At 39.6% G+C, this 14,678-nt stretch overlaps 1 protein-coding gene across 1 annotated transcript in view; it reads right to left on the reverse strand.

Annotated features, from left to right (window-relative positions):
• ARHGAP15 (Rho GTPase activating protein 15) overlaps nucleotides 1-14,678 on the reverse strand; it is a 320,771-nt gene that overhangs the window by 15,776 nt on the left and 290,317 nt on the right. Inside the window, exon 14 of the mRNA XM_038142951.1 lies at nucleotides 7,545-7,650. Within this exon, the coding sequence (XP_037998879.1) occupies nucleotides 7,545-7,650 (106 nt within the window). The remainder of the gene's footprint in view (nucleotides 1-7,544; nucleotides 7,651-14,678) is intronic.

The following is a 14,678-nucleotide window of genomic DNA, read 5'->3' on the forward strand; positions in this document are numbered from 1 at the left end:
GGGTCTCTTTTCCCATCAAAGTGGTGGGGGATTTACATGCCAAACTCTCACTAGCCTTAATGAATTACCTGCATAAATTCCCTTTCAATCAATAGTAGAATAGATTGTATTGTGTTATATTAATTATTTTGCACAGAACGCTGACATTTTGGCCTTAAAGCCTTTTTTGGTTTTTTTGGGTTTTTTTAAGTTCCAATGAATATCTGAGAAAGTTCAAACAAATAATTTATTTCACAACCTAATTCTGAAAAAAAATCATGTCTCTTTAGGCACAAAAATGAAAAGTATTGCAATTTACCCTTTGACGACCTTGTTGTGAAAATTAGTGCATTAGGGCCCAATCCCCCTAAATAAAAAAAATAAAAAAAGGGGAACAGAGCCATTGTAATGAATTGACCGTTCCTAATTTTGGCCAACAAAAAAGTATTTGAGCTGGAAAGAACACTAACCCCAAGCAATATTAAGAGGTTACAAAATCCCATAAATTAACTCCGCCGGTGATATTTTGCTAAAGCTGATGCGAGTGCAAACCAGAAGCAGGATTCTCACGTGGTCCTGATTAGCTGAAGAGTCCTTAGCAGTAACCAGCCCTGCCTGGGATGTGCTGGCCAGATGCACACGTATACCCACAGCACATAGATGAGCCTTCAAAGGCTTGGGGGGCTCCACTGGGGGATTGGGGAGCAAGCAAAGAGTGGAAGTGAGAAGTGTTGGCTCTGTCGTGGTGGGAAAGTGCCTCACCCTCTCCATTCCTCACTTTCTTTATCTACACAACTAGGATAATAAAACTTACTGACCTGAAAAGGAAGTTAGGAGATTTAATTAATGTTTGAAAAGCTTTTTTGAGATCGTTTGATATTGAGTAATGTGGGATGAACAATGGGAGCTCTTGGAGACAGGGGCTCTATCTATCAGGGTTTGTGTACTGCACTCAGCACAATGGTGCCGTGCAGCCACAGAGTCAACTGTGTCATAAATATTTAAATTAAAACTATGTTAATTATTCTTATCATTCTGTTATTTGCTGATACACCAGTTCAGTACTTGGTAGCACTGAAAGGTACCGAGTGCAATTATTTGCCTGACTGTTATGAAAATCAGGGTTTATATTTTTAAATACAGTGGTGGAAATCGGAAATAGATGGAAGCAAGGAGTGAAAATGTGGCTTTAATTAGTCATCATGCTTCTTGTTAAAAGCACTAAGCAGTAAGGTATTCTTTGGGGAAGAACTAAACTTTGTAAACTTTCTTATTCCTCAAAGAGCAGGATTTGACATGACTGCAAAACCCTCAGTAGTAGGTCACCCCAACCCCAAAAAGTACAAAATCAAAATGCTCAAAGATGCTTCTGAGAGGCTGGATTTTTTTAATTTTCTTTTTTTAATTTTTTTTTTTTTTTTGCCTTGAACCCAAAATCTGCTCTTGTCCTGTGCACACTTGTGCCTGGTGCATATTTTCTTGCATCCACTTACTTCCAAAGGGTGAGTTTAGTAGACTGATGTGTGCTTAGCAGAGAGGAAAAGTGTTTCATTCTTCTCCTTCCCCCAAAATGAGCCCTGGGAAGCTGTGGTAAATGGGATGAGCGTTGGCATTGCTCCAGCTCCTTTGTAAAACTCTTCCATAGATGAAACTGAGAAGAGCACGTGCACAAAAGCACATCTCAATATATATTTGCCCTTCTCAGGTTAAAAGATGATTAAATTGTTTCAGATAAATCTTAAAATGCCAGTCAGGTATACCGGAGCTTTTTATATAACTGGTCTGCCCTCCTGCAGGAGGTTGTTTCTCCTCCTCACATTTCCAGCTGCTCCCCCAAAGCTTGTAGGAGCACAGTTAAACTTTTCTCCCTGCTGCTGTCCCATGGCTGAAAACCAAAACCTGCTCGTGAGTTACCTGATTATAAAGAAAGGTCTTGTTTCAGGAAATAATTTCAACAAATAGTCTTATGCCTTCATTTAAGGGCTTCTGCACCTTTCTAAATCAGGGTGTTTTTCCTGAGGGAACACTTAAGTGCTCATTCCACATTTTGGGTTGTAGGCCTTCCACAGGTTCACTGAGGTTTCCCAAACAGATTTTTTTTTTTTTTGTATTTGGGGACTGTTTTTAGTTTTTAGTAGCTTTTACCTTTATTATTATAATTTTTTTTTCTTAATTGAAAGCTTGCACAGTTCTCAGTGTAATCTCTTCTTTTGCTGGGTGAGAAAAGAGCTCTCCTACATTTATTACGTGACCCTACCTGAAAACTGCTGACATGACATGTAGTTTAGCAAGTGAAAATCACATATGTTTGCTACATCTTCCCTCCACCAACTTTGGAGGGGAAAAAAAAAAAGTTTGCAGACATCCCATACAGCATTACTATATGCTGTACTTCAACTTCATTTTCTAGTTTTCTCTCAGAAGTCTGGGTACTGCTGCTGGATTTGTCATCACATTGTCAGGCTACTGTGGGCTGCTGGCTATGCATGGCTCTGCTTTATTTTCCTTTTAATTTATTTTTTGTCTTCTTTTTTTTTTTCCTTACTTTTTAATGAGTAGAAACAAGTCTGTTTAGTTGTATATGGTGTGGAAAAACCTTGGCTTTTCAGAATGTTGCTGCCAAAGGTTGTCAGGTTTGAGATGGGGGGACTATTCCTCCCCACTGTTTGTAAAGGCTGGATGTTTTTTTCCTTCACAGACACATGAACATAGGGGACTTTTTTTTTTTTTTTTTGTCAAAACAGCTGAATATTAATACCTATTACTTTTTTTGGATCACATATTAACATCAGTGGGTTTGTCTTAGATATATAGTTCTATCCTTGATGAGGAGCCTATTTCCAGTGAAATCAATGCAAACAGTTAATAGTAAGAATGAAGAATTTGGGCAGAGGGGGAAGACAATCAGGGAGAAAATCATCAGTCTCCCTCTGAAAGGACAGAAAGCCTGGATGGCATCTGAAAATTACTTGCCATGCTATGTAGAGTATGGGAAAAATGGAGCAAAATAAATGGAGTTTCTTGGATTCAAAGGTGAATTAAAACAAATCAGCTCCTGCCTGGACAAGCCAGCCAGATAGGGCACATTAACAGATCCACGTGATAAACCAAGAGGCAACTGCAGAGCTCCCCAGACAACTTGCCTGAAGTGGCTGCCAAGGAGGCAGATGCTGCTGCTGGAAGAATATCTTCCACAGTTGGGCATCTGGGTTCCGCGCTTTCCACGTAAGGCAGAGGGATGGGAGCTGGCCCCTGCCTTCCCCTTTAATTATTTCAACATCCCTTTTATAGTTTTGTAAATAACACACATTATCCTGCCTTTGTGCGGGGAAATCAGGAGCAAGGAGAGGTTTTTTTGTCTCCAACACCTCCCCTTGCAGGGATGTCCACACGGATGGGTGCAGCCAGACCAGAGCTTGGCTGCCCTGTGCTCCAGCCCGGTCAGATGTGACACAGCTCAGGTCTGGGAGTTGCAGAGCTGCCTCGCGGTGGCACGGAGCTCAACCTAATAAGCAGAGCAGGCTGAGATTCATTAATTTAACATTAATAAGCACAGCTCATGAGCTCAGGCACAGTGCTGTGTAAAGCAGGCACACAGCTCCTGCAGGAGAGCGGCGTCTGCCCTCGCCAGCTCGGAGCGCAGCGCTGAGGACCCAGCCAGGGTGTTTCTCCTCCCTGCTGCATTTTGCATGAGGGAGAAATGAGAAGTTAGTTTTGTGGTCACTGGAGAAGCTTCTGTACAAATAAAAAAAATCCCATCCAGGTTTTTAAATTCTGTTGCTGGTTTATGCTGAGACTTTAGATCATTTAAACTTCTCGTGACTCAGTTTCCCAATGGGTGTGTAACAGCAACCTCAAGGTGTTGTGGTGAAAACAGGTCATAAAATACACAGAGTGAAATTCTCCTTCTGCTTAACTTGTATTAGAATTCTGTGACTAAATTATTGGGGACACATAATGGTTTCTCAGATAGGGATTCGTTGTGATCAGTTCACGTTTGTGCAGAGAGACAAGGCAATGTTTCTGCATCATTTGTTGTCTTGTGTGGACCCAAAAAATGGGAGTAGAAAGGTGCATCACTTTTAGCTGGTACCTGTGATTAGCTACCTTTTTTTTGGGAGTAAAAGTCAGATGTGAGTAAGGAAGAGGAAAGAGAGGAGACCCGTGGAACTGGTGTATGGGTCAGAAATATATGGGCTGTACAGAGCAAGCAAATATTCTCTAAATGTGTTAGGGTAGAACAGGCTGTTTTCTGTAGCTCTTTATTCAGGAAAATATCTACTCAGGTTGGGTTTTTGTTGTTTCTTTCCTGTGTAACATCTATTTGTTTTGTTTGCTCATCTTTGAGAAGAAGCATGAATAGCCTAATAGTAGTTGTGCTCAATTATTTCCAGCATGAGTCATAATGGAATGATTCCTTATGGAATTAGACTGACATAGCTATGTGATATATTTCTTCAGCCCCATATTTTGTCTATTTTACTTTTAAGTAGAAGAGATTTCATGGAAAGATGAACAGGGACATCAGCAGGTTGGGATTTTTCCTATCAAATGCAAAAAAAAAACTTGAAAGAACAGGTACTGCAGCCTCAACTCTGCTTTTAATCCACCTCCTGTGGGCTGCATATACTGCACTGTGACTTCTTGCAGCTTCAGAGAGCTTGGTTGAAGAGAGATATATGGCATGGGAGTTAATCCCTGCTGCCAGGCCTTTCTCACAGACTCTCTCATCACCTGCTTTGTCTGGGTTTCTAAGGAGGACCCTTCTGAAGTGCATTTCTCACTGTTATTTCTGCTGGATCTGGACCTGCTCCTGCAGACTGGATTGCTGCAGAATGGTTTAGGATAAGGCAAAGGTTGGATTCTCGTGCTGAGTGTCAGTGAGACAGATGCTCTCATGTGCTGTACAGAAGTCACAGGCTTGAACAGCCCTATGGTCCAGGTCTGTATAGCCCTGTTCTGTCTGACAGGAAAGAAAGGAGTAGGAGAAGGGTAGGAGAAAGAGGGGGAATGCCATGGAAATAGCATAACTGCAGCCCCTCATCTTCGCCCCATCAGAACCCCGTTAAAGACCAGTTGAACTCTGGGCAAGAACATCCATCTCAACCAGCAAATATAGAAACTGCAGTATATGCCTCAAATAAAGCCAGTTCAGTTTTCCAATTAACCAGAAACTTTTGAAACTCCTGTAACTTGCCCTGAGAATGTCCTGTGATCAAAGGGGATGGTGCAACTCTGTGCTGAGGGACATTGACGCTCCTCTTCTGAAGAGTGCCCCCAAAATTAATATAACTCTACATTTTGTAACCTCTGCAAACTAGTCATGTTTCCTAGCCTGATTCAAACAAACACACATTGTCTCTATTTGCATAATATAAGCATCATATCATTACTGAAAATACAAGTACACTGCTTCATTCTCATTTATGGAGCCATGAGATCATTCAGTGACCCCTGTCTTTAGCATCAACAAGTTCAACAGAACACATACGTTTTATTTTTTGGGGGTATATTTTTGTGCTTTCAATATCTATTCTACTGTTGCTTCCATATCAATGGAGCAAAGCTTGTGGAATAGCCCTATCTTTTCCTGAGGATGTGTTTGAGGCAGAGAAGAAGATTGACCTTCTTTAGAGAGACTCAGACAATTACTTCCCTAATGCTTAAACCCCCAAATGGCTCCACTGTCACATCTTCCTGCCTTCCATCACTCTGTGCCACTGTGTCGCCTCAGTGTACCTCTGCTTTATGAACTATTGGTATTTTATTTCCTCTATTTTAGCAGTTTTATTTTTCCTTTTGTTTTCTTTTCTCCAAAAAGGCACCAGCATCGGTCCAGTTTCGCCAGTTATTCTACACATCCACAGCAGGAAACAATTGCTGTCCCAAATAGATTATGCTCTAAAAAGCCAAGGCAGACAAAGGAAGTATTATCATCATTTTGTAAACAAGGAACCAAGGCACAGGGAGATTAAATGATTTACCCAAGGTCACCCAGAACATCCGGTCAAAGCCAAGAACTGAACCCACGTCTCCCGAGTCTCAATCAAGTGATTTAACTATGAGATCAAAGACTTATTGTGTATACCTGATATCTCTCCCCTAAGACATGGCAACAAAACTTTTCAGGTTAAGATCAATGCCACACAGAGTGCAGTAAATTTTGTATATGGCATATCTGTGCTGACAGCGTGTACCCACTCCTTGCACTCATGTTCTTCCCAGGAAATAATTTCCCTTATTATTCTTCCATTGCCAGCAATAAATTATTATCCTTCTCTAGATAACCTGCTGAAGGAGAGAATGTGTGCACACAGTGCATCAAATGAACACACAGAAAACTGTTTTTCTGCAAGGCCAAACTCAGTCATTTTATGGACTGCTTAAAATCCTTCCATGCCTAATGAAATGGGGACATTCCCACAACTATATGAACTTCATTTTGCCATTTCAGCTGGAAGCTGCAAAGCAAGATAAAGGATCTACATCTCTTGCATGTACATGCCAAGAAATGATCACTATAAAAGCATCATTCATTATAAACTCAGAGTGGTCTTTGATTTGGAGCCTTTATCACTCCCTCATTGGGGTCAGTACATCATTCTTGGGATGAAATACTCCTCTGTGCCTTGATGGGGCCCAGATCCTGATGTCCCTTCAGCTTTAGGGGTAGTTTGGCTGAAAAGTGACTGTAAAAAACAGCCTGGGTAGTGCCAACAGCAAGGAGGAACAAGGTCACAGGACCCTGCCCTTCCCATATCCCTACCCTGAGGCCTCCTGGCCATCCTGCAGGTCAAACAGCTCTGGTGGGTGTCTGAGTGAGCCATGTCAGCTATGTACACTTTTACTCTTAATGCCATGAAGCACAAGAAGAAAACCTGATGTGAACGTGACACCCTGGGTTGATTTTTTGGGTTGATATCTCTTGCAAACGCAGCTCACTGAGTGTGGAAACACCAGGGCAATGATGAGGGGAAACCTCACAGGGTTGCTTTTCTGCCTCTGTGGTATCTCAGCAACATTAGAAGAGCAAAGGTGCACTTCCAAATATTTCCTTAGCATTTCTTAGGTGTTCTGTGTTGTCACAAGTTCCTTGTGAGGGACAAGAGCACTCGCTCTGTTTTCTTGAGTGAGGTTGTGTCTGACCTCAACACAGCACATGGACAGTACAGGTGATTGGACAACAGGGACCTCAGTGTTCCAAACATGACCATCCAAAAGGCCATTCCTGGGGAAATTCCATCAAACTGGGTGAGTGTAATCTGGAACATGTTGTGTTTTCCAATTCAATGCACCTGTAACATGCTAATCCCCATGTTTGGCTGCATTGAAGAAAACAGAATTGTCCTGCTTTCTACTTGAGTTAAAATTCGGGATTTTGCTTAGACATCTTGATTTCTTGTGCAGGAATAGGATAGACATGGATACCATAAATCATGCTTAGTTCTGCCAAAGAACGTAATTATCTTTGGTATGTTGGATGAAACTTCCAATAGTATTAGGACACTACATACCAATTCCTGTTTTTGAAATTACTGATCTGAGAGTACCACAGTTCTACTTACTTCTGTAGATGTTCAAAAAGGATTTTCATCGTGTCATAGTTGGGTCTAGGGAGCTCCTTTACCAGGCTCCTTATGCGTTTGATGCGAGTGGCGTTGTCCTGGATTTCTAAAGGGAAAAAAAAAAGAAAATAACCACTTGAGTGCCACATTTGGACATTGCTTTGCAGAGCGCTGGAGCTGGTGAATATCTGGTTCCAACCAGAATATTTCATACCTTCTTTCACCTTTACAGAGAAGAGAAGTAGTTCACAAAGATTAAAAATTATCTGTTCATCTTAAGAAAGCATTTTCTGGTTTACAGAAAAATATTTTTTTGCTTTTAACTTATTTTATTAGACTGATACACCATCTTCCTTAGATAATGTACCTCCAAGAAATAAGAGACCCACATCTTAAATGGAATTATCCTCTGGAATTACACTTGCCCAGTGATGCAGCTCCTGTGGTAGGTGCACCTTCTATGTAATCCTTGTTGTCCTTTTTTATTCATCATAATTAAATCCACTATATTCATGAATCAGTCTTTAACACCCCATCATATTTGGAAACATAAAATTTGCTATTGTCTTTAGTAGTCCAACCTTGTGAAAAATTATTTCAAAAAACTATTCCACTGTAGCTAATTTCTCATGCCTATAATACCCCAAATCTGGAATTTCTGCAGGAAGAAAAAAGTGTTTCAAACTTAAAACTAGTAATAAAGAATGCAGCACTAAGGACTTTAATCTCTCCTTTGGGGTGATAAGAACAGTTCTACCATTTCTGCTAAGGTAGGCCTTCCTGTTTTACCATGATTCATAGTTTTGTGGGAAAGGTTTGGCTGATATTTTCATCGATTTGTCTAAGATGTTGCAACTAAAGCAAAGTCATGTACAACTGTTCTTTCATTTAGGAACAGATTAGATAAGGTACCAGTAGGTCTGACGTAGGGAAAACATCTTGCATGTTACATGCCCTAGATAACCTGAGAACACTTTTCTGATCTTATCATCTATGATTTAATTATCACCTATCATTCTTTGTATATGTTCCTCTTTAATATTCATATTACCCTAGCACTCAGAGATCTCAATCAGGATTAAATCCCAGTTGCAGTAGGTGCTGCATAAGCACACGTGGTGATTAGAGACTTGATTTAAAGGTTTCACCAAAAAAAGTTTCAAGCTAAAATTTTCCTGCAATCAAGCTTAATTTAAAAATTAGAATTACTAGGATAATATTCCTTCCTCAGCATGTGTTGCTAGTTCCTGCTGAGATTAATACTTCGTACCACAGATATAGATGTTTATACTGAAATTGTTTTTAATTTTAGCAATCATGTAGACATGGAAAACTGACCTAAAAGTAGGCAGTGCATTGGTATTAGTTTCGAGTAAAAAAACCCCAAACTTTCTTATGGACTTATTCGATAGGAAGTTAAGCAGTTGACAAGAAGTGATAATGAAGTTAAACACAAATGAAGAGCACACTTTCTGTGTATTTCTCTCTTGGTTTGACCTACAAAAAGCCTTAACTTCTGAACAGCACAAGCTCCCTCAGTCTTGCAGTGCAGTCATCCCTGGATGTTTTCTGCCACAAGCCATTACTACTGTTCAATTTTGTTCTGTGGGTGAACTGCCCAGTGGAAATAGGTCTGAAGCTACAAATGAAAATGATATGAAATTTGCAGAAGTTAATTTATCATAAGAAGGGGGTGAAAATTCTCTGGGCTTTTTATTTGTACTGCTTGGTGTGCATAAAAAATATTACAGAATCATTTGGTTTTGAAAAGTCCTCCACGATCCAAGTCCAACCTTTACCACAGCACTGCCAAGTCCACCACCAAACCATGTCCTCACGTGCCACATCCATTTGGCTTTTAAATCCCTCCAGGGATGGGGACTCACCCACTGTTCTGGGCAGCCTGTTCCCATGCTTAGCAATCCCTTTAATGAAGAAACTTTTCCTAAAACCCAACCGAAACCTCTCCTGGCACTAGCTGAGGCCATTTCCTTTCAATCTGTGACTTGTTACCTGGGAGAAGAGACCAACCTCTACCTTGCTGCAACCTCCTGTCAGCTTGTTGCAGAGGGGGACTGAGGTCCCTCCTGAGTCTCCTTTTCTCCAGGCTAAACACATCCAGCTCCTTCAGCTGCTCCCCATCAGACTTGAGCCCCAGCCCCTTGCCCAGACCCATTGCCCTTCTCTGTACATGCTGTGCCATGACAAGACATGCTATGATCTCACAAGATTAGTTATATTTATATTTATATTTATATTTATATTTATATTTATATTTATATTTATATTTATATTTATATTTATATTTATATTTATATTTATATTTATATTTATATTTATATTTATATTTATATTTATATTTATTTAGGCTACCTTGCCTCTCCTGCAACTCCACAGATAAAGTTTCTCAAGTAGTTTAATTTTTAATTCTGGTTTGTTTTTGAGGAGTTTTTTTTGTTTTGTTTTGTTTTGTTTTGTTTTGTTTTTTCCTGAGAATTCATAGGGCTTGAGTGGAACTGAGACACTGAGACAGGGACAAGCACAGTAGAAGGAGGGCTCACTCTTTGTCTGTTGCAGAACATTTACAAGGAAGTGTTGCACAGTGAAACTTTATCATGTTCTCTTGACGGAAGTGTCTCTGCTCTGTGTTGATTAACACAGATACCAGATAGGGAACCACATCCCTGCACCCTCTGCTGCTCACAGAGGCTGCAATTCTTTGTGAGGCATATTTGTAAAGGTGATAAAATAGCCCTCCCCCAATATTAATTTATAAAACATTTATTTATTGAGAGAATGGCAAGGGTAGAAAGCTTTGCTTTAGGGTTTACAGTACCAAAGTCATCAGTATTGGATCATAGGGGATATGTAGGTAGGCAATAAAGCAAAAAAAAAAAAAAAAGAAATTTTGCATAAAATTATGTTGTGCATCGGCCTTTTTGTTAATTGTTAGTCTATTGTAAAAGAAAAAAAAAACAGGCAACATGTGGTAACTTTAGTCAGCATTTCTGAACTGGGAATGATAAACACCTCTGCCTGGCTCTGGCATTTATCAGTACTGAGATATTATTACCACATAGAGTCACAGCATGGTTACTGTTATCATCAAAAAAAAAGAGCCAGCTAATCTTAATGGTTTGTAAAGCCGTTACCTGCACTGGTCTGACATTTATCATGATCATTTTACCACATGAGTCCTACATTGCAAAGGTATTTTATCTGGAAGGGACATCACTATGAATTATTATTTGCAGCTAGGTAGAAAATTGTATGTTGTAGATACCTTTTCTCATTATAAATCACAGTCACATTTCACCATTTCCCACACAAAGCTGCTGAGCCCAGGCTTTTTGCCATAACACTTAGTCTTGCTCCCTTTTATAGTTCCATGAAAATATTGGGTATTCTTTCATTAAAATGGTTGATATCGGTGGGTTTTTTTAAATGCTCTATACACGCTTGATTTTTCTCTAGTATAAAAGAATTTGTTTTTCCACTTGAGAAGCTGAAGAGGATAAACTGTTCATTTTTTTTATTAAAGATTACTCTCGCTTCAGTTTTTGTGGCTGGGCTTGTCTTTACTCTTGACCTTGTTGATGGAATATTTAACAGATCAGATGCAAGATCTTATGTTTCATTTGCAATACCTATGTATTTGCTTCATTTCTGTAATGCCTTCAGTTTCACATTCCAAGAAATTTTTCCCTTTCAGATCCCTGAGTATAAAGATTTCTAAATTTTTTAAAATGTTTTCCTCTTTATCTTGTACAAGTGTAGGGAGGAAATCCTTAAACATGGGTTTTTAAAAATAGGTGGGGAGAAAGTTATCCCCCTTCCCTGCGCCCAGCAATGTAGGGTGAAAAGGAAGGAAAACACTGAGCAGCTGTTAAATTCTCCAGCTAAATCTAGAAAAGGAAGCAGAGCAATTGTGATAAAAAGAAACAATATTGGTTTTAATTACATTCTTTTTATTGTAAGAATTGGTGAAAATCTGAGGGGAAAAAATCTTTTTGGAAAGTTAGACTCTCTTTTCCCCATGAAAATTTTGGAAGGGAAAGTCATCATAATCACATAAATCAAATAAAGAATGAGAGGAGGGCTAATCCTCTTTGCATTTTATGGGGAAATTTTGGGAGATGTAGGGGATAATTTCAGCAGATCAGGATACTCTGAAGTGAATCACAGATGGTTTTGCCGTGTAAAAGAATCATAGAAAATATATTTAGAATTTGGGTTACTGTCTTTAAAAATAGGGCTGGCTCCCTTTAACAGAGCAAAACCGTGGGGATGCTCTCTTGTTTATATCTAAATGAAGAATGCATTGAAAAAAACCCTCTTACTATTATATAAGCTCTTTTGTAAATGAGCTTTGGATAAACATTTGGGCGCAGAAGAAAACATGACGTGTCTCTAACATTAACAGTGGCTGGGTAAAAATGAATGAAGAAAGTAACCTTTAGCACCCGTGTCCATAAAGAATACTTATGAGAATCCCTCCGAATGTTTCTTTTAATCATTAATTTTAAATGGACATAGATGTTTACAACAAGCCACTTTGTTTCAGAACAGGAAGTCCAGGGTTTATCTCCAATAACTCACGTTGGCTAGGAAGGGATGGATGTCTCTAACCTGACGTGCATTCATTATTTTGTAAGGTACTGGGGTCTGACCCGTGACCCTCCTCAGACCTGCTGCATTATTCATGTCTGATTTACTTTGTATAGTTTTACTATAGCACCCATTTCCCTTTTTCCAGGCATTTCAGTGGCTTGTGCATGTTTAATGTTAAATGGCATTTATGCTTCACATTAATGCCTAATTTTATCACAAGCCATGCTTTCTTTTTATGCTTTCGAGCCTCACGGCTGAACTGCTGAAAAAAACCCGGTGATTTATGATCCTGCATAAAATATCAAACTATTGATCTGCCACCTTTTGTTGTTGTTGGCTTTTTAGGCATGGTTTTCCCCGATTTTCTTACAGGCTCTTCTCACCTTGTTCTGTTTTTTTGGATAAGATTTCTGCTGTGGTTAAAACGTCACACACTGTTGCTACAGCAAAATCTGCCTGCCAAGAGTTTTTCCAACAATTCTCAACTGATTCGGCTGCTGAGAGAAAGACGGGTCTTGTCTGGGGCTTTTTTTTTCGGTTTGTTTTTTTTTTTTTTTTCGGTTGTTTATTTCATTCCTTTTATACATTTTTATAATCAGAATGGGGTGGTTTAGGTGGATTTTCGAGTGCTAATGAAATTGTGAGACTTATGGCGCTGGCTACAGCCAGCCGGAGTGTGGGCAGACGCTCTGTGAGCTTCCCCACTGTGCTGCTGTGCAAGCATCCCTGCTGTTATGTTTGCTATAGTTTTAATGTCTGTGAAAAATTCCTGATGCAACTAAATTATGTTCTGCCCTCTTGTTTGTATAAATAAACACCCGACTTAGCCAATTCATCTCGCTCTTGCCCATTTTAGAAGCCTGCTCTGTCAGACAATGCTTAACCCCAGTCCTTGATGGTTTTGGTGTTATCAGGGAATGAAAACTTGCTTAAAAGACAGCACTCTGTTGGCTTATTTTTTTTTTTTTCTCAGACACATCAACTGCCCAAAACTCTGCTTTCGTTTGGTAATTCTTCATATTCTGGAAGTCATGCTGGCAAAGATACACAGGTTTCAATGTATTAATAGATAAATCACTTGTTCATACCACTTTTAATGTCAGGATATTTTAATGTTACAGCATGCAACATAAAAGTCCCAATTTTAATCACTCGCAGTACACTGTGGCAATCCTCTGTTGCAGATATATTGTAAATTATTTTCTTGGTTTGTTTTTTTTTTTTTAATCTATAACAAGTGTTGAAACTAACTAATATTAGCTATAAAAAAATAAGCAATTTGTGATCCGAATTGATTTACTTTTTATTCATGCCTCAGAATTAGTTGTTGAAAAAGAAAATGAGGATTGTTGAAACCGCTCTATCTGGGCAATTGATAAATTCATCCTGTGTAATATAAAGTGGAATTTGCAATGAATATTCATACAACTTTTGTGATCCACTAGCAAGACCCAAGACAATGAGTTTGCCACTCGCTCCCATTTAACAAAAATATATGTGGAATTAATGGGAAGAAACAGCACTTAGAAAAGTTAAACTTTAATGTATCGAACTCCAGGTGCCAGAGTTTGAGGGAAATAACCAATAATAGTCATTTTTTACATATTTGATGGGACTGATTATGCAATGTGCAACTCTAAATGGCTTATAGCACATTGTAGCATGGTTCCATCCCATTGGCTACAGTAGGGTGCAGGCAGATGGATGACAGTGACAAGGAGAGAAGTGCTTTTGCTTAGCCGTGCGTTAAGATGCCATCCAGAAGCTCTGTGCACTGCAGACACTTCATTAGGATGCCAGGATAATGGTAAACTACCACTCAGAGTGACACCCCATTTCCTGCTTACTGAGCTCTCCAACCTCGGCAGATGTCAACAATCTCACAGTGCTACAGAGCAGACCTAACTTTCCAGGCACTTTGACTCCAATTTTTTTCCCTTAACAGTGCCATACATTACATGCAATATGTAACAGCAAGTACCAAACAGAAAACAAAATTTGCTGCCCTAATTATAACAAAGCAGCATCTGACTTGGGTCCTGCATGCCCAGCGTACATACAACCAGTTAGGCAGCAGCGGAGAGGAATGAACCTTCTCAGTCGATTTTGGGGGTTAATTAGACTTAGGACTTTGCTAAAGGATAGTCTGATCCAGACTGAAATGATTGTGTTTCACCTCCAAGTTCCACCATGCAAAGGGAAAACGTGCCGAGCTCTTTTCCTGGTTTTTCATACACTGCGAGAGCCTCGTGCGGGGTTTTCTGAGCAGAAAGAGCAGACTTGAGCATCTGGACGGGGTGATATTTTCTCTGCAAATGCACAACTCGAGGCCGTAACGCACCTCCCCAACAGCAGTTAAAGCCAGCAGAGAGGCTGCGCTGCGATGCTTGACCTGCACTCCTTTCCAAACACAAATAGTTGCTCACACTTCCAAAAATAAAAATGTCTTCAAAGGCAAAACCAGAATACACCCATTAAATTTATAATTTAATTTAATTTCTTGAACCTATCAGAGTGTGATTA

Source organism: Motacilla alba, chromosome 7 (genome assembly GCF_015832195.1).
Source record: "Motacilla alba alba isolate MOTALB_02 chromosome 7, Motacilla_alba_V1.0_pri, whole genome shotgun sequence".
NCBI classification, from domain to species: Eukaryota; Metazoa; Chordata; class Aves; order Passeriformes; family Motacillidae; genus Motacilla; species Motacilla alba.